This window comes from Chiloscyllium plagiosum, chromosome 22 (assembly GCF_004010195.1).
Source record: "Chiloscyllium plagiosum isolate BGI_BamShark_2017 chromosome 22, ASM401019v2, whole genome shotgun sequence".
In the NCBI taxonomy this organism is placed as follows: domain Eukaryota; kingdom Metazoa; phylum Chordata; class Chondrichthyes; order Orectolobiformes; family Hemiscylliidae; genus Chiloscyllium; species Chiloscyllium plagiosum.
Window position 1 is genome coordinate 25,724,308 of NC_057731.1, and position 20,877 is coordinate 25,745,184.

At 41.1% G+C, this 20,877-nt stretch overlaps 1 protein-coding gene across 4 annotated transcripts; it reads right to left on the minus strand.

Annotated features, from left to right (window-relative positions):
• Window positions 1-13,226: 13,226 nt before the first annotated feature.
• On the minus strand, window positions 13,227-19,383 carry foxi1 (forkhead box i1). 4 transcript variants are annotated; one of them, XM_043712204.1, is made up of 3 exons: window positions 18,657-19,383; window positions 17,068-17,378; window positions 13,227-13,432 (listed from the first exon to the last, which is right to left on the minus strand). In XM_043712204.1, the coding sequence occupies exons 1-3, from the start codon at window positions 19,270-19,272 to the stop codon at window positions 13,259-13,261; spliced, it is 1,101 nt and encodes a 366-aa protein (XP_043568139.1). In that variant the 5' UTR covers window positions 19,273-19,383; the 3' UTR covers window positions 13,227-13,258. The 4 variants fall into 4 exon arrangements, with proteins under 4 accessions (XP_043568139.1, XP_043568140.1, XP_043568141.1 ...); XM_043712205.1 differs by lacking the exon at window positions 13,227-13,432 and adding an exon at window positions 14,954-15,591; XM_043712206.1 differs by lacking the exon at window positions 13,227-13,432 and adding an exon at window positions 15,405-15,586.
• Window positions 19,384-20,877: the final 1,494 nt, after the last annotated feature.

The following is a 20,877-nucleotide window of genomic DNA, read 5'->3' on the forward strand; positions in this document are numbered from 1 at the left end:
GGGGGCTCGATCGTAACACAGAATTTATAGCAAAAATTTGCAGTTGATTTACACATGAAAGAAGTGAAACTATCACTGTATTCTAACAGATGAAAGGCTTAACAGACAATCAATTTTTCAATGTATAATTTCAGTTACATCACACTGCAAATTTTTGCTATAAATTCTGTGTTACGATCGAGCCCTCCACAATCACCTGATGAAGGAGCGTCGCTCCGAAAGCTAGTGTGCTTACAATTAAACCTGTTGGACTATAACCTGGTGTTGTGTGATTTTTAACTTCAAAATTCTAATTCTTCTTGTCAAAAATCCACACAAACTCGCCAGTTCCTATGACTGATATCTCCTCCCGCTCCACAATCTTCGAAGAATTTCCAAGCTACCACTCCCACTTTCATTTTGGCCTTTTAAGCATCCCCTAATTTTAATTGCTCCATTGAAGGCCACACACCTTCAGCTGCCAGCCCATAATTCCTAAAATTTTCTCGACATCTCTACTTCCTTTTTTCCTAAATGTATTATTTAAAACTTCTTTGACCAGGTTTACCAGTCATCTGACCTAATATCACCTTGAGTGGTTGATAACAATTTTATCTATACTTCGATTTGTTTTTATGAAGTATCTTGGGACATTATATTACAATAAGGCTGTATAAACATATATAAATATTAGTTGTTGGTGCTTATCTGACATTTGAATTAATTTTAATTTTTTTGGGGGGCTAAGAAGGTGATAGTATTACTTAGAGTTACTAATTCTGGTTATTAAGCAGAGAACCTCATTGATGTGCATGTGTGTAGGCATCAGTGAAGGATATGACTAATCTCAGCTCTGACTGTTCTCATGGTTAAATAGCCTTATGACATTCAATCTAATTTGCTATGTGAAGAATAAATACCTCAACATTTTGCTAGGGGACTGCTAGAACTGATCAAAATGTTCTCTATGCTCTATTATTTTCTCTTCTAGGTATAAATTCCCCACATTCAATATGTGCCCAGAAAGGTGTACATGGCAGAAATAAAAAATGTTTGTTATTATACTTTGCTGTGTTCAATCCAGATTGAATGGAGAGATAAATATGGTTCAATGCAATGTTCAATGACCATTAGAGGTTGCCAAACAATGACAAAGAAATAGAAAATGTATGCCTGAAGGTATGCCAAACAAGGGTATGTTTGAGTGCCTGGATGCAGTCGGAGAGGTTACGAGGTTACATATTTACCCGAAACACTACTCGGGTAGTGTCTCCCACCAACCTTCTTCTCTAAGCAAAACAAGCATTCTGGGGTGTTGGTTGGTAAGGTGACAAGTGTTTTCTTTCGTGTTTCATTTGTTTTTTTTTCCCGGCAGCCTACTTGGGAATTTAGAATAACGGGAATGAAGGTTAGGGCAGTTGAATGTTCCTCCTGCAATATGTGGGAGGTAAGAGTAACCTCTAGTGTCCCTGCTGACTACATTTGCGTGAAATGCATCCAACTCTAGCTCCTCAAGAACTATGTTACGGAACTGGAGCTGGAGCTGGATGAACTTTGGATCATTCAGGAGGCGGAGGGCGGTATTGAGAGGAGTTACAGAGAGTTAGTTACTCCACAGCCATGTGAAGAAGGTAGATGGGTTACTGTCAGGGGTATGAAAGGGAACTGGCAGGCAGTGCAAGGATCTTTTGTGGTGGTGCCCCTCAACAACAAGTCTACAGTTTTGGGGGTGATCATCTTACCAGGGGTAAGCAATAGGGCACAGGTCACTGGCATAGAGTCTGTCCCTGTTGCTCAGAGGGGAAGGGGGAAGAGGAGCAGAGCTTTGGTCATTGGGGACTCCATAGTTAGGGGGACAGATAGGAGGTTTTGTGGGAACGAGAGAGATTGATGCCTCCCAGGTGCCAGGGTTCATAATGTCTCTGATCATGTTTCCGAGATCCTTGAGAAGGAAGGGGAGCAGCCCCAAGTTGTTGTCCACTTAGGCACCAATGACATAGGTAGGAAGAAAGGGGGGTGCGGGGGGGTGTCTAAGGCAAAAATTCAGGGAGCTAAGGTGGAAGCTTAGAGCTAGAACAAACAGAGTTGTTATCTCTGGTTTGATGCCCGTGCCATTTGCTAATGAAGCGAGAAGCAGGGAGAGAGCGAAGCTGAACACGTGGCTGCAGGGAAGATGCAGGAGGGAAGGTTTTGATTTCTTGGATAATTGGAGCTCTTTCTGGGGAAGGTGGAACCTCCACAAACAGGGTGGTCTTGACCTGAGCAAGAGGTGTACCAATATCCTGGGAGGGAAACTTGCTAATGCTCTTTGGAGGGGTTTAAACTAATGCAGCAGGGGGAATGGGTACCTAAACTGTAGGTCCAATGTATAGGAGGTTCAGGGTAGTGAGGTCAGGGATAGGTTTACAAGGTAGCAATCAGGATGTTGGTTTGAAATGTGTGTACTTCAATGCCAAGAGCATCTGGAATAAGGTGGGTGAACTTGCAGCATGGGTTGGTCCCTGGGATTTCAATGTTTTGGCCATTTCAGAGACATGTCTAGAGGAGAGACAGGAATGGTTGTTGCAGATTCTGGGATTTAGATGTTTCAGGAAGAACAGAGAAGATGGTAAAAGGGGAGGTGGTGTGGCATTGTTAATCAAGATGGCATTACAGCAGCTGAGATAAGGTTTGAGGACTCAAGCACTGAGGTACTTTGGGCTGAGGTTAGAAACAGGGAAGGAGAGGTCACTCTGTTGGGAGTTTTCTATAGGCCTCCGAATTGTTCCAGGGATGTAGTGGAAAGGATAGCAAAGATGATTCTCGGTTGGAGCGAGAGTATAAGGGTATTTGTTATGTGGGACTTTACCATCCCCAATATTGACTGGGAATGGTATAGTTCAAATAGTTTAGATGGGTCAGTTTTTTGTTCACAGTGTGCAGGAGGGTCTTCTGACACAGTATGTAGGCAGGCCAACAAGGGGCGATGCCATATTGGATTTGTGAAATGAACCCGGTCAGAGGTAGGTGAGTACTTTGGCAATAGTGACCACAATTCGGTTATGTGTCCAATAGCAATGGGCAGAGATAGATACATTCCGCAGGGAAAGAGACATAACTGGGGAAAAGCAATTATGTTTGATTAGGCAAGATTTATGATGCATAGGATGGGGAAGGAAACTACAGGGCAAGAACAATCTTGAAATGTGGAGCTTATTCAAGGAACAGCTACTGCGGGTCCTTGATAAGTATATACCCATCAGACAGGGAGGTAGTTGTTGAGAGAGGGAGCCATGGTTTACTAAAGAGGTTGAAGCTCTTGTCAAGAGGAAGAGGAAAGCTTATGTGAGGATGCGGTGTAAAGGCTCAGTTAGGGGACTTGAGACTTATAAGTTAGGCAGAAAAGATCTAAAGAGTGGGCTAAGAAGAACCAAGAGGGGACATGAGAAGTTTTTGTTGGATAGGATCAAGGAAGACCCTAAGACCTTCGATAGCTATATCAGGAATAAAGGAATGACTAGATAGTATTGGCAAATTATGCGTGGAATCTGAGGACATTCGGGAAGTGCTTAATAAATACTTTTCATCAGTATTCACATTAGAAAAGGCCAATGTTAGGGAGAATACGGAGATACAGGGTACAAGATTAGATGGGATTGAGGTTGGCAAAGAGGAGGTTTTAGCTGAAAATGTGTTGCTGGAAAAGCGCAGCAGGTCAGGCAGCATCCAGGGAACAGGAGAATCGACATTTCAGGCATAAACCCTTCTTCAGGAATGAGGCCTGAAGAAGGGCTTATGCCCGAAACGTCGATTCTCCTGTTCCCTGGATGCTGCCTGACCTGCTGCGCTTTTCCAGCAACACATTTTCAGCTCTGATCTCCAGCATCTGCAGACCTCACTTTCTCCTCAAAGAGGAGGTTTTAGCAATTTTGGAAGATCTGAAAATATATCAGACCCAGGGGCTGGATAGGATTTATCCATGGATTCTCTGGGAAGCCAAGGAGGAGATTGCAGAGCCTTTGGCTTCAGTTTTTATTTCATCGTTGTTGATAGGAGCAGTGCCAGAAGACTGGAGGATAGCAAATGTTGTTCCCTTATTTAAGAAGGAGAGTTGGGACAACCCTGGTAATTACTTTGGTTGTGTTGGAAAAGGTTAGCAGAGATAAGATTTGTAATCATTTGGAAAGGAATAATTTGATTAGAGATAGTCAACGTGGTTTTGTGAAGGGTAGGTCGTGCCTCACTAATCTTATTGAGTTCTTCGAGAAGGTGACAAAACAGGTCAATGAAGGTAAGGCAGTTGATGTGTTGTATATGGACTTCAGTAAGGCTTTTGATAAAATTCCACACGGTAGGTTATTGCACAAAATAAGGAGTTTCGGGATTGAAGGTGATTTAGCAGTTGAGATCAGAAATTGGCTAGCTGAAAGAAGGCAGAGGGTGGTGGTTGATGGGAAATGTTCATCCTAGAGCTCAGTTTCCACTGGTGTGCCGCAAGGATCTGTATTGGGGCACTGCTGTTTGTCATTTTTATAAATGATCTGGAGGTGAGCGTAGAAGGATGGGTTAGTAAATTTGCAGATGACACTAAGGTAGGCAGATATGTGGATAGTGCCAAAGGATGTTGTGGGTTACAGAGGGACATGGATAAGATGCAGAGTTCAGTGTCCAGGTGCATAAATCCCTGGAAGTTGCCACCCAGGTTTGTTAAAAAGACATATGGTGTTGGTGTTTATTGGTAGGGGAGTTGAGTTTTGGAGCCATGAGGTCATGCTTCAGCTGTACAAGACATTGGTAAGGCTGCACCTGGAGTATTGCATGCAGTTCTGCTCACCGCATTATAGGGAGGATGTGGACACTTTAGAAAGGGTTCAGAGGAGATTTACCAGGATGTTGCCTGGTATGGAAGGAAGGTCTTACAAGGAAAGGCTGAGTGAACTGAGGCTGTTTTCGTTGGATAGAAGAAGGTTGAGAGTTGTTTTAATCAAGTCATATAAGATAATCAGAGGGTTAGATAGGCTGGACAGTGAGAACTTTTTTCCTTGGATGGTGAAGGCTAACATGAGCTTTAAATTGAGAGGTGATAGATTTAGGACAGATATTAGGGGTAGTTTCTTTACTCAGAGAGTAAAGAACTACTTGACTGCAACAGTAGTATACTTGCTGATGTTAAGGGCATTTAAATGGGCATTGGATATACATATGAATAATAATGAAACAGTGCAGGTTAGATGGGCATCAGATTAATTTCGCAGGTCGGCACAACATCAAGGGCCAAAGGCCTGTACTATGCGGTAACGTTCTGTGTTCTATGTCAAGCAAACACAGATATTTACAAACACAATTATGAAGCTTATAATAGGAAGCTATAAACCTCCAGGTTGGATTAAAAATAATGTTAATGCACCGAATAAGTGGGAATTAATGGAATAAGTTCAGTGAGTTCACAATGCATTTTGGAAATCAGTACAGTGCAAGTCCAATAAAGAAAGATGGTGAGTGCTCCAAATAATCAAATGAGACAAATAAGCAACCTGGAAGTGGGAGGACATTTACAATGAGTGACCATATCCTTTCTAGGGGAAGGTTATGATAGCACAGATACAATTGACTGAAATGGTCACTTTCTGACACATGCTTACATTTTTATTTCTTTTTGATGATTCTGCAAATTTTTCAAATGGATATAAAAATAGAATTGAAAAATACTCTATGACTTAACTTTTAGAAATGTTTTTCATTGAAAGATAACTACTAATACTACAAATTTAGTTTGGTAAAATGGGGTTTCAGATTATCATTAATATAAAACATGATTTTCTGTAAAAATGCAAACATTCATTCTAGACATGAACCAAATTAATTTTGAAGACAATAGACAATTAAAATGTTAATTATGTTCAAAACATTTCAGTAAAATAATAAATTGTCTTCAGTCAACTGTAAGTTTGTAAGTTGACATTATTTTAACCTAATTGAATTTGAAGCAATGTAATTAATCCTTTCTTCAATGCAATGATGCTCACAGTCAAATGACTGACAAAATCTAATAATTTTGTAATGGTATGCTGTGACATTTGCCACAATTCAGATCCACTACAAGAAGCAATAACCTCTTCTGTTACTATTGTAGTTTACCAGGAAATCAGAAGATTATGTCTAACCTGGCCCCATGACATCTGAGATGGATGGTGACCCTTGGCTGCAGTGATCTCTTGTTTCTAACACTACAATTTCAGGAAGTGTTGTCTTCCATTGTTTTGCCCGTGGTGTGACATCTAACCTTTCTTAGCTTTGCTGCCAGTGCGAAAATTAGGAGGACATTAAGTGTAGAGGAATGTTTCTTTCTGCTTCGTAGTAAGGACCAGATTAAATTGTTGAAGGGGAAGCATGCAGAATTCTGGCCCTGTAATTAGGAGCTTTTCTATTAGGGCTTGATCCCTTGAGCCTGAAACCTTTCATTAAAGTCTTACACATTCACACTCGCAGTGTATCATCCCTGTCTAGAGCTATATGGCCAACGCCAGCCCCTCAGGCATGTTAAAAAAAAGGTTTCAATCTACCTAACTAGGCCAAATCAAGAAGCCCTGGGTTACTGCAGTTCCGGTGGTAAGGTAAAGTAGCCTTGAGGATGCTCAAGAGCAGTGAAGCATGCAAAATAGAAAAGTAAACTAGCAGTTTGATGAATTATCCCTAACTACCAAGGAGACTTAGAGAAAGTACAATTAACGCCCTGTATATTGTGACAGCTTTAGTAATGGAAGATATTTTCATTTCTAGTCTCCAAAGAAAATAGTTATGAATTGCGATGTTAAAAAAGTGGAATTAACCATTCATAAGATATGTAGCAATGCATTTTGAACACACACCCCCATTTTACAAAACACGTTAAAATAATTGTTGTTCACCTTACAATAAGCTGGATATTTATTAGCCACACACAGAAAGTGGTGACATTATTGATTTTGATAGTATTTCTGATAATGTATTTCTTTCATTTTTCTTTTATCAGGATTTTGGTAAAATGCAAAACATTAAAACAATGAAATCAATAATCTTAAATATCAATGTTTCACAAATTTCCCACCAGGAAAAAGTTCTTTAGTCTGATAAAAGATGTTTATATATCATTATCTAGGTATAAAATTTGCATTGGTGCAAGTATTACCAAAAATCCATAATATTTCAAAATTATACTTTCCTATTAATATACTTAGAGGTACCAGTGTTGGACTGCAGTGGAAAAAGTTAAACATCACACAACACCAGGTTATAGTCCAACAGGTTTATTTGGAAGCACTAGTTTGATGAAGGAGAGGCGCTCCGAAAGCTAGTGCTTCCAAATAAACCAGTTGGACTATAACCCAGTGTTGTGTGATTTTTAACTTCCTCTTAATACTTCAACAATTTGACTTCAGATTTGTACACTTTGAAACTGGAAGGATGACTTCAGTTAATTAATTGTTTAATATCTTAATACCGAATGATGAATCTTTACTAGGCAAGCTAAGTTTCCATTAGTACTGAGATTGACAAAGGAAACAATATTTGAGATAAATAAGCACCTTACTTTGGAAGTTTTCATAATAGTGAACAATTACTTCAAGTGGTAATTGAGAGGCTAGTTATATGATGTAAAAATAAATTGCAATGTTATAATCCCCATTTTGTACCATAGATACATACAAAGTAGGAGCAGAGATAAGCCATTTGGACCCTGTAGCCTGCTCCACCATTCATTAGGATCGTGGTTGATCATTCAAATCAACCTGTTCCTGCTTTTCTCCCATATCCTTTGATCCTTTTAGCTCCATGTGCTATATCCAACTCTTTCTTGAAACCATATATAGTAGTGCCTTGGCCTCATCTGTTTTGTCTGATAACAAATTTCACAAGCTCACTATTCTCTGGGTCATGAAACTTCTCCTCATGTCAGTCCTAAATGGTTTACCCCATATCCTTGGAATGTGTCTCCCAGTTCTGTACTCCTCTGTCTTAGGAACAACCTGCCTTCATCTGACCTGTCTTATTCTGTTGAAATTTTTTTTAAATCCCCCCTCATTCTTCTGAACTTCCAAAACATCCAAAGGTGTTTCATAGTCAGTGATCAGATACAAATGAAATAGAATGGCGATTGTGTAGGCGGCTGAGGCACTATCGTAGACTAGGGCATTATGGGGAATTTTGAGATGAGAAACCCAGTACAGAATAACCTCAGTTATCTGAACATCAATTATCTGAGTTTTCGATTAGCTGAACAGGATTTCAAGGTACATGCATTTCAACTGAAGTAGGAATATTCCATTCCTCATCCATTTAATACATCATTTTGTAAATTTGAACAAGAATATATTTGCAAGTTTGCTTTTTTTATAAAAAGACTCAATACTTATGCTGTAGGAATGTATGTGAATTTCAAAGGGAGTTCCAGAGTGTAGGGTGAGATGAACAAAGTTGCTGGTAAGTAAAGCTATGGGAGACAGGGTGCTGGAAGAACATAGATTGTGAGGAAAAAGGGCTCTTCATGGTTGCAAGTTAGTAAAATGAAGGAATTACAAGATCAGGATGAGAATTTTAAAATCAAGTCAACGTATATTAGCAGAAATTATGGTAACAGGTGACAAGCATCCTTATGTGAGATAGGATGGAATTGTTCTGAATGAGTTGGTATTTTTGCATATGGAGACCAAGAAGAGGTGACAGTAGTGGAGTTTCAGCAGTAATGGGTGTGAAACATTGCCTGGAGTGGAAGTAGACAGTGTTGGTGACAGACTGGATGTCGGTTTTAAGTCAAGTTTATGATCAAGCAGGACAACAAACCACGTACTCACCAATAAAGTACTGATATGTTCTTAATGATATAACTGTTCTAATCCTGTAACAGGAAAACTAAGTAAATTGGGCTCAATAAAAGAACAATAATGTACCATATATTTAATGTAATAAATGTAACCTTACATGTATCATCTTGGCTAAATAGCATCCTCATGAGTACACATTTAAGCCCCATACTAAAGTTTGAATAGATGAATACGTTGCCTCTCTAGTGCAATATTTAAGAGTATATTAACAATGTATGATGGAAGCTCATTTTTTAAAAAGTTTGTACATAGAATGTGGATGTGACTGGTTAGGTTAGCATTTACTTCACATCTCCAATAGCCCTGGAGAAGTTAATGGTCAGCTGCTTTCTTGAACTGTTGCTTTGCTTGAGCTGGAAGGACACCTATGGAGTTATGATGATGCAACAGTGAGCGAATGCAAATAAAATTCCAGATTGGAATGGTGTGTGTCTTGGCATGAAACATGCAAATGGTAATATTCCCATGTGTCTGCTGCCCTTATTTTTCTGGATAGTAAGGCTCATGGGGTTAGAAGGTGTTGTTAAGGGAGCCTTGATGAGTCACAGCGAGGAATCTTGTAGATAGTACACTCTGCTGCCAGTGTGTTTTAGTGGTGAAGGAAATGAATATTGAAGGTGTTGATTGGGGTGACAATCAAACTGATTAATTCTGGATGGTTTTGAGCTTCTTGAATGTTGTTGATGCTATACCCATCTAAATAAGTGGACAGTATTCCATCACACTCCAGACTTGTCCTTTGTAGATGGTGGACAGATATGGGAGATGAGTTACTCAGTGCAGATTTCCCACCTCATACATGCTCTTGGTGCCACAGTGATTATATGGGCAGTCCAGTTCAATTTTTGGTCAATGGTAAATCTACAGGATGTTGGTGATGCTGGGATTCAATGATAGGAATGCCATTGTCAAGGGACAATGGTTAGATTCTCTCATGTTGGAGTTGGTCATTTGTGTTTCTGTGACACAAATGTCACTTGCTACTTAACATTTCAAGTCTGAATCTTTTCCAGATCTCACTGCATCTGGATAAGGATTGTATCAGTACCTGAGGCATTGTGACGGATGCTGAAGCCTAGGCAATTATAGTGAACATCCCCATTTGTGACTTTATGATGAAGGGAAGGTCATTGATTAAGCAGCTAAGGGTGGTTGGGCCTTGGACACTGCCCTGAGGAACTCATGCAATTATGTCCAATAGTTGAGATGATTGACCTTCAGCAACCACATCTATTTTCATTTGTGCTAGATATGAATCGGACCACTGGAGAGTTTGCCTCCCCGTTCCCACTGACTCCAGTTTTGCAACGCACCTTTGATGCCACATACCTTTTGACGTGATATCCAGAATTATCACTCTTAATTCACCGCTGAAGTTCATTTTTTTTATTCATATTTGGATCAAGACTGGAATGAGGTCAGAAGCAGTGTGGCCTCGTAAAATCCAAACTGAGCAAAGGTGAGCGAATTATTCCTTCGCAAGTGGCACGTAATTGCTGTCAACAGCTTCTGCTATCGCTTTGCTGGGATCAGGAGGAGACTGATAAGGCCGTAATTGGTGGGGTTGGATTTGTTTTTCTTTCTGTGCACAAGATATACCCAAGCAGTTTCCACATTGTTGTATAGCTATCAGCATCTCAACTGGAGCTCGGCGCAGCACTAATTCTGGAGCGCGTCTTCAGGGTTATTGCTGGAATATAGTCCGATCTGAGTCTTAAATATCAACTTTATTTCGACTGTAACTTCTCTTTTGTAATTATTCTCTGTTGACCTCTACATTTTTCAAATTTAATTAGACTGAATATGCTGCAGTGACATGAGCCATGACGATATATTGATAGAGATTCGATGCTTAATTCCTACTGTCAATGAAATTGGTCTATCCTGACATCGCTTTACAGAGCATCTATCTTGGGTTAACAAATGCTGCACAGGCGATACACTGCCGAAAGGAGGATTGTCTCATAGTATCTCAGCAAAAAAGCTCCCTTGCTATCATAAGTAATTTTAAGGAACAAATTTGGCCGGTTCTCGTCATCTCATTCCCGAATTCATTGAATCACGCCACAGAACTGTCGAGTCAGCAGATGTTTACAAAGTTATATAAGATTTCAATATGCAAGATCTTAGCGAAGCCTCTCAGTGCCATTGTCATGCCTTTTGAACACAGTACGTGGGCTATTCCAGCAATTTAAACAGATTTGATGAGTTTTATGTGCAGTACATAGCTTCCCTATATTTTAAGTAGCACAATGTTTTACAGTCTATTTAAACAATAAACTGAATTATTAACGGGGTCTATTGACATGAATCTAGCAATCATGTTGTTGAAACGTATGTTTGTTTGCCGAACGATCCTTGGTTCAGAAAGCTATATCTACTTTTACACTAATTTTAATAATTAATTCATTGGAACAAGTGTTATCTATAAAATTCTGTCATGCTGGTGGAAATATAGATTTCAGATTCTCAGCGAGATTCTGTGTCCATCCTGTCCATTTTTCTGTATCACTTGCTGAAGTCTGCAATGGCTCTGAGTATTTAAACTGGAAAGAGTTCAGCGTTTACAACAAAGCTTTTTGGCAAGTGTGATGGTTAAACTCCACATTGTGAACCAGCAAGTAAATGGTCAAATCAGTTTATTAGGGGCATTAGCCCGTTTGATTAATTGACGAATCCGCTTGGTTCTGGTACCTTGTTCTTAATCTTTAAATGCGTCTGGACTGTCCGAGTTAGGCCACAGGCACATTTTGAAGTAGATACATAAATATGTTTGGAGGTAATCAAGTGTCTACTGGCAATTTAAAAGCAGCAATGTAATGATTTACATCGTCAATGATTCATTAACCCATTTTATTTCGTCGTAAACTTATCTCAAGAAAAAGGGTGGAAGGTTCCTATTTGTCTCCATTATCTCATCCTTCAGGGTAGGCCCTGTTTCCATATGTGCAAGTGTAATTAAAATTGCGCTAATAGATCTCCGATGTCTCAAACTGAAGTTGAGCATAAAACCTGGACTATTTTTCACTTAGGTCGGAGCTTAAGCCTCTCTTCTAAATATGCAAACATTGCTTTATTTTCGACTGGTCTGTTCATGTTTTGGCATTACACAGTCCGGTGCACTTATTGTGACAATAAATACTATACCTCAAAAGAGAATTGCAGAGGAACCTGTTAGAGGTGCACTGTGTTGTTTCAGAAATTCTCGAATTCAAACATAGAAAAGCAACCAATTGGATGAATTATCCGTTGGTTTCTGAAGGATTGTGTAAACCCCGGGCCTAGTGATTGCACCCCTAAGAAAATGTGCTTTGAGTGATTGAATTCGTTTCCCAGATCCGGGGTCACTGTGTTTATCTCGGTTCTCAGGAAGAGGTCGCCCGCGCCAGCAACATTGCCTCATTCATTAAAGTGAACGTGTTGAGAGAGTTCTAGCCAGGGGAATGAAACAAATCCTGGTTCTCGTCAACTTCACCTTGTGTGCAAAAGTTTCTGCTAATGTTCTGTGAGTGAATGTCCCTTCGAATTAAACTTCCCGGTGTGGAATCAACTGTATTTACTTCAAAAAAGACTTTTGATCTTAATACGCTGAAAATGTTAACCCAGCGAATACATTTTTGAGTAAGGGAAAATATTTTTGTTAAAAAACTAAGCTCCCCTCCGTGGCAGCAGAGATTAAAACAATAGATTATTTCCTCACTACATAAAACCATATAAATTCCCTCACCAGCACCCCTCTCCCCTTCATCCTTAAAAAATAGAGGCCATATAAATTTCTCCCCAAAAAGTGTAGAGGAATCATATAAATCTCAAACGTCCCCAACAAACAAAATGTGGACAGGGCGGGCAAATCTGTCCCCACCACCTCCCTCCCCCCTCCGCCCCTAAACACACAAGGGCTTAAAGAGACTCAACGGGGCAGGATCAAAGCGCATTGTTTTGACTTGATCAGTTTAATTTTCCATATTAAATACGTCAAGTGTTGTAAGTTTACCTGTATTTGCTAATGTCTAACATTTCTACTGTTGCTTAAAATGTGTGAACGTGAAGCAGTTAAATAAATAGATCAATGTACCATTCAAGTATGAAGGACAATAATTCGCCTGCATCCCAACATTAATTTTAATAACTTCAACATAATGAAAGTTGAAAATACTTCACGACAACCGCTCCGATAATTTGTGGGTACCAGTGAACAATAGACATACTTTTAATACAGCTCTACTATCTGTTTGGCTCTTGTTTTCCTAAGACCGATTCAAATTCCCGGGCCAGGCTGTTTCCAAATCTGTGGAGATACTCATGCTGAATTAGACTTTTTTCTTTAGGCTGAAGTGTTGTGTAAGTGCTCGACTTTTAATTACACTGAAACTCTGTCTCTGCTGTCAAACAATAAGGGAGATTAATTGGAAGGCCGGTTTGAAATAAATTCAAATAATTCAATTTATTTGGAAGAAAACACACTTCAGTGCCGGGCGATCAGCAGCCAAGAGTGAGACTGAACTTTCGAACTGGACTTCTGAGTTTTGGCTTCGTAGCCCTTTCCCGCAAAGTGACAGGAGGAGTTCAGGGACTATCACCTCCTGTTGTGCAATGACTTGAATCCATTCATTCTGTGAATAGCAGAGGTAGTTACAATTAAAAGTTTAAACGCCACATGAAATTGCAGAGTAACTGCGGTTATCTATTCTGATACTTTGTGTTGAGATATACAAAAGTTAATGCCGCTTTCCTTCCTTTAAAGTATTCGGAAATCCCTATTGCATTACCTAAAAAATGCCCCTTTCAAGGGTTCGCTGTCTATGTTGATAAAATCCATTAAACAGCAGTAAAAAATCTCTACACATCTCCCACCGTTTTACAGATGATGGACCTCGCTAAAATCTTCCTGTAAAGTTTTATTTTGTTAAGAAAAGCTAAACGTGAACTTGAAACCCATTTTAAAGTTGGTGTGCATAATAGAATATAGATACATTGAGGGCATATCAGTCTGATGCAGTAAGATTTTGTATGTCTGGGGGGCAATCTATTATTTTATGGTACGTGGTATTTAAAAATCTGTCCCTGAAAAATACACTAATTAATGCACGACCCGGCAGGGGGTGGGATTAAATTTGACGCACGATTAAACTTGTTAAAGTCTGCATGTAGAACCTGTCACTAAAGTGCTGCACCAGCAAAACATGTTCATTCAAAAAAAAAGTTAACGCCAGCCAAATAATATCTAGATGGCTATTACAGAACCTCGGTTTGCAGATTCCTGACCCTAAACTTCCCCAGATCTCATCTTTCTCGTTCAAATCCCTCCGCGAAACCATTTTGACCACGATTCTGGACATTAGTCCTAATCTCTCCTTTTGTCTTGGCTAACCATCCTGCGAAGGGTCTTGGAACGTGTTTTACGAGTTAAAGGCGCGATCGAAATGCAACCGGTTGTTACTTATGCTTCAGCAGATCCAGGAATAAAGCGGAATTGATGCCTCAGATCTCATAATGAAATCAATGATAATACAATAAGGATCAGGGTTGAATCGAATATATTGACAGGAGTCGCTTTTTGATTCCCTTCGCACAAAATTCAGTAAATATGTAAACATTCCTTTCACCTTATTTGTTGCTAACTGGATTCAATAAATTTCAGCAACAGTTTGGAAATTATTCTATTATAATGGAAGGCGGCATCAGAGAGAGCAATTCAGTTGAAGGCTTAGAATCGCTTGAAAAATGAGGTTCCTCTGTCATTTTCAGTGGTTCTGGGGACATTAATGCCACAGTAGGTAGCGTCCCTGTCGCTAAACCACAAGCTCTGGACTGGGGTACCTGCAAATCTTCCCAATCTTGAGATTCAGGGTCAGCCACTCTGAGATTCAGTCCCAAACAGCACCACTCGCGAGAGTCTGAAAATCTTCTAACTCAGAATAAGTCATGTTAGGTTACGCGGGAGAAAGTTAGACGGTCAGTAGTAGATGTGGGGGCACAAGGAAAGCACTTGTGAAGGATGAACGTGAAAATTAGAGCAATTCAGTTGTTTACCTGTTTACACTGCTCGAGATTAAAAGAAACATTTAGATTTGAATTCTCATTGTATTTATTTTAAAGTGCGCAATGACACTGAGTATAAAGCAGCCAGCACGTGTAACCATACACACAGCGAAAGAAATCTGAGACTTGGCTGTGTGCTGAGCCGAGCCCTCGCCTCAAGATTCGGTTTCAGTTCTGTTTATTTGATTCGCCCAAAGTAAACATACACAGTTTGCGGTAATGTCTCTAGACCGATCCCCCTCCATGCCCAATCCCAAATAACAGGTTCATTGTTCCTGCTTGGGGTGAATCCGCAGTATCTAACAAATAAAACATCACGCCGTGGGTAACTTATGACAATAACAGACAGTAACGATAATATCCAATATTAAGGGTGATGTATAATCTGCGTAAAGTAAAGTAAACTGATGTTGTAGCAGTTAACGAGTTGTAGCAATCTTTCATGTTAAACACTCAATGCCCTGCAGGACCGTCCGGTCTTCCACTTTGACCAGGTTTCCAACAGGGTCAGAGGAGTAGCAAAAGGAAAGCTGTCGTTGCTCGCTGAAGTCGGTCAGCGTGGACATCAACAGGTTCTTCGTGCGTTCCCTCCCCACTTTATCCATTTCTCTTTAATGAACTTCAAAGAGTCGACACCAGGCATCCTCTGAATTATTTTCCGAGTCGTGTTTAACTTCAGGATTGTCTGAACGGCTACAATTCCGCATAAATTGGGGTAATGCATCCTGTGCTGTGAAGGAAGAATTGTTTTAAAAAAAAGAGACGACAACTCATTCAAAAGGGAATGAACTTCCTAAACCCGCAAGCCGTTGAAGAACTCATTGAAATATTTCGATGTTTGACACTAAATGATAATTATTGAAAGCAGTGGCTATATGCATGATATCTGTTTAAGAGAATTCTCAGTTCATAAAGATTCAATACTTGTAGAGTTAATTTGTTCACTTTATCTCAAGATGGTAGAAAAGTCAAGAGGGGAGTGACAAGTTTTGGCATCTTAGTTTTAAATTTGGAACAGTTCGCGTCTACGTTAACCCTACAAACTATAATTAAATAAAAGTCACAATATGAGCGGTATTGGGGCCCATTTATCCAAACTCGAAGAAAAACAACGCGTGCATTACACCTACGTCAAGTATTTTTTCAATAAAGCCTCGATTAACCACATGCTTGAGAAATGACCCGCTTAAAATACGTTCGTGATAAAACATGCGATAAATGCAAATGGTTCATTAAAAACTAGAGATTAAAGTCTTAATTTACTGTCATGTATCTCGAACCTTCAACCACGTTCTAGCGATTAACACGTGCTGCACATAAAAACTTCAAGAGACTATGTTTAAATAGGATGAATTGTTTAATTAAAAAAAAACAAGAAACGCAAGTTTAAGTACAGAAACAGCAAGTGATCTCAACACGACCGGCTATTAAGAAAGGACGCAGGATTATAAAACACAAAAATTGCCCAATGCACACAAGGCGTCCAGTGAATCCCATTCAAACAATGAACTCAAACTCTGACAGCTACGTCCTAAAATACAAATACTGAAACTTTCATATTTCAACATTACAAAAACTATTTACTTCTCCCTATATAGTACAGTGTCCGACAATCCTACAGTTCAAATCTCTGATAAGTGGATACATACCACATTCGTCTACATCATTAATTTTCTTCTTGGTTGCTTAGTGCACAAATCCCCACCTACAGATTTCAATCTACAGTTCGTTTTACTATCCGAACTTGAATCCTTATGTAAACAAATAGTTTGTGTCAAAATGCTAGCTGGAAGTAAACATAATTGTATTTGTCCATGTCATTTACAATAAGCGCAATTTGACACGAAAACAAACCAATTCTATCAAAACTGCACTAGAAATATTACTCACATTGCTATTGTATAAAAAAAGGCATATTCTTTGTTTCTAAAGTTTGTACTCTGTACACGTACACTCCTCGTGGTTAAATCTCTGTGCCTTCTCTGCTGTAAATCAGATTATTGACACTGAAGTGGTTACACAAGGGGCCGCTCAGTCCACTTTGTTGACCGGAAACAGGAGACTGATAATAGTTCAATCGATTGTGAATGTCGACTGTGTTATGCATTGGGTTGTGTGATGGTGAGTAAGAATTGAGTCCAGGGAGATTTTGCCTAGCTTGTGATAAATCCCCCACCAGTCCCCCAGAGGAAATCGGTCTTTTTACCCCAGTGCTGCCGTTGACCATGGTGCTCATGTTCGACACGAAGTTGCTGAAACAGGGATTGGATTGCATGACTGGTGAGACCGAGGGTTTGGAGTCACTGGCAGTCCCAGGAGAACTCTGCTGTCCGGGAGAGGCCGACCCCAGGACACTGGCTGTATCTGACGGTTTCATATTTGCGTCATCAGTCTTGTCACCCAGCCCGTGGCCACTGGGCCCTGTAGTGTCTGATCGACGCTTTCTCTTCCTCCTGAAATTCCCATTATCGAACATTTTCTCACAATTGGGATCCAGGGTCCAGTAATTACCTTTACCTGGAATAATAAACACAAGAGTCAGTCACTCCATCCTTGCGCATGATCAACTTCACATTTTGGCTGAATGTTTTGAGAAATTGCATTCCTCGCCCGCCCCCGACCAGCTTTCTGAGTGTAGAATTACAGAATGCAATTTGAAACAAAGTTTTTTTTAAACACAAATGAACAAGTTAATGCCGGCAAAGTTGCAGCTGATCAGATCAGCGACTCCCCCATCCCCATTAAACAGTGAATACTACAGACTCTGACACGAAGGGCACTGTCTGGCTTTTGATAAGATTCAGCAAGCAGCCAGTTTTGCAAACGAGTCCCTTGTTGCAGTTCCACCGTTGACCTGCCGTTACACATTTGGGGTGCTGTCAGCAATTGGTGGCGACCAGTACCAATATTCTCAAAAGTATTAGCGCATCTCATCAAGAACAGCGATTTATAATTCTTACAGAGAGGAAAAATAAACTATTAGTTATTTCTCCTTCCAACACCATTTTGATTTAGTCCCTTCCCTCTCTCCTTAACTCCCCTTCACTTTTGATAGTTCGCATTGCCCCAAAGTGGACTTTGATTGTCAATATCTAATTGACTGACGGCAGCTAAAAGAGGGAAAACTCAAAAGGAATGCCCTGGTGTAATGGCAGTGGGAAAGTCGCTCAGCTGTGCGTTAGAACACTTCTAGTTTTATCTATATGTACTGTATATCGATAGAGATTAGCATACTTTAGTTTTGAAAGTTAGACGAAGAGTTTATACAAAACAGCTGCACATATTTAACCAAAGAAAGAGCTGCAGATGATGGAAATATGAAGTGAAACAAAAATTGCAGAGATTCTGAGGAATGGTCCGTCGACCCCAAACCTTAAGACCTGTGTTCCCTCCACAAAGGGTCAGGTAGCATCCGAGGAACAGGAGAATCAACATTTCGGGCAAAAGCCCTTCATCAGGAAGGAAGGCTGATCATTATTCCACAATTCACAATTAATGAATTCCTGATGAAGGGCTTTTGGCCCGAAACATCGATTCTCCTGCTCCTCGGATGCTGCCTGACCTGCTGTGCTTTTCCAACACCCCACTCTCGATTCTAATCTTCAGCATCTGCAGTCCTGCCTTTCGCCTTTCCCTCCACAGAGGCTGCCAGACCCACAGTTTCTCCACCAGTTTTCTTTTTGCTGTTATCTCCGATCCCCAGCGTCCGCAGTATTTTACCTCCATTGACACCCTTGCCCTCCCCTCCACTATTCCAGGTTTGCGAGCGCACCGAAAGGAGCCGGAGTCGGGTACCTGGGTCGTCTTCGTCTCTGGGCACTTTCTTGAAGCAGTCGTTAAGGGACAGGTTGTGCCGGATGGAGTTCTGCCAGCCCGCTTTACTCTTCTTGTAAAAGGGGAAGTTGTCCGCCACGTACTGGTAGATCTGACTGAGGGTCAGCTTCTTGTCCGAAGCGTTCTGGATCGCCATGGCGATCAGCGCTGAGTACGAGTACGGAGGGCGAACCATCTTAAAAAGTTCCTGTTGGCTCGGGAGGGACAGCCAGCCCAGCTCGGTGCTTCCAAAACCCGACGGAGGCGCCAGGAACTGCCGCTGGCCCGTGCCGTAGCCGGGCGGGATGTAAGCTGCCCCATTGCTGCCGGCCAGGTAAGGCGAAGAGTTCATCGGCGCTCCATTGAGCCAGAGGTAGGGGCTGGCGCTGGGGGAAGTGTAGTCACTCAGCCCGTAGCTCGGGGGATGGGCAGACGGCCGCTGAGGGTGGTGGTGGTGGTGATGGTGGTGCAGGTTCTGGGGGTACACGCTGAAGTTGTCGCAGTACACAGCCATGTCCAGGATTTCCTGCGCGCTGGCTTGTTGGAGAGGAGAAGGCTGACCACTGGCACCAGGCGCCTGGCCAAAGGCGTTCATCATCCGCTGGGTAAGCGGGTCCCGGCGTGCTCCTGCTCACTCTCAGCAAGGAGGGGTCCGGGGGAGGGGAGGGGAGGGGGGGGAAGACTGCGAGCCAGCGCCAAGTGCGGCATTTAAATAATGGCTAGGTGCATCGCCTGCAGTCTCAACCAGAACAGGTAGATCAATCTGGCTGCGCTCTAATGCACCTCCCCCCCCCCCCCTCCCCATCCCACCACCCCTCTCCCTGACTGCCAACAGCACTCAACTCTTCCTGCCAGGCTGGCTCAGCATCTCTCACCTGCAGAGGAGCACAAAGTCTGCAAAAGTCCGAACAACTTCTAGACGTCCCCTTCTTCGTGTACTTTGGGGTTGCGCTCATCTGCGAATTCTATCTAATGTATTGCAACTGAATGTCCGATAGTCCTCAGGTAGCACCCAAAGAAATCCGTTTCGACGGCTAAAAATCGAAGTAGACTTTTAGTAGTTGGCATCGTTTTACAGAAGTTGATTGGATTTACTTACGGCACTTTTTTTTCTCTCTGTGTGTGCCCCACGCAGGTTTATTGGTGATTAAAGTCCTTCCTCCATTCCGTCCTATCTTCATTTTTATTTGCCACAGACTGAGACGCAGCAAATGAGTCTGCTCTGTTTAAACAACTAAATCCGAGAAATCTTTCTCGAACTACCACAAACAGGGCTGTGTGTGTGCAAACTCAGTCCGAGCCGAGCTCCCATGGAAGCAATTCCATGTTGCAGAAATAAACAGTTCGAGATTGATCAGTAGACTCAGTAGCTGGGGTATCTGGATGAAGAAAAGTTATTTTGCATTACTGCAGGCAAAACACGTATGTTTCCTCTCGCTGTTTACCAGCAAACACTTCAGTTTATGCACTTTCTGTTATGTGGGGAATCATCTGTGTGTTGTGACATGTAATATAAGCGTGGTGCCGTCTCCCAAAATATTTCGTTATACACAAAATGATAAGTCCATCCTTTCTCTGATTTACTTTTCTAACTGAAAGTGACTGCAGTCGTTATTGTGGTATTGAAGTTTGCAGTGTTTCAAGTTTGCAATATTTTCTGTGCTCCGGGACGTATCACGAAAGGCTAGAGGCTGTACGTTAGTGCCCCCTATTGGTATGTCACAGGCAACGCACACGCTCCAATACACTGTTCTACGACCATCAGAGATGGGCGGTTTGTCACCAATCCCAGAAACGTTTCAAACAAACGGTAACTTCTGGAAGGTAGTGACTGCTGTTGAAGTGGGGAAACAGTTGTTTCACTCTTCGCGAGCTTCTGCAAGCAGCCAGCAGTTAAGTAGCTGGTTATTTGATTCGTCCAATATTGGTTGAAGGAGAAATATTCATCAAAGAGAATGACTGTCACTTCTAATAGTGTAAAAGAAAGAAAATCACTTTTAAAAGAGTTTTCACAACCTCAGGATGTCCCAAATCTTTCACAACAATTAATTAGTATTGATATATCCTCAGGCTCAGACAAATTATTAGCAAAATGAATGATCAGTTGTAGTCAACTGTTTTTAGTTGTGTTGACTAAAGGAGAAATGTGAACGAGGTCATTGAGAAAATATATCCTACTCCTCTTTGAGTAACACTAAGGAAA

Bases quoted from the DNA above. Each gene is read 5' to 3' on its own strand.
- foxi1 (XM_043712203.1), bottom strand. From the start codon at position 19,272: ATGATGAACGCCTTTGGCCAGGCGCCTGGTGCCAGTGGTCAGCCTTCT. The intron at 17,379-18,656 runs GTACCCGACTCC...TTATTATTCCAG, and splicing joins CAGAGACGAAGACGACCCAG to GTAAAGGTAATTACTGGACC.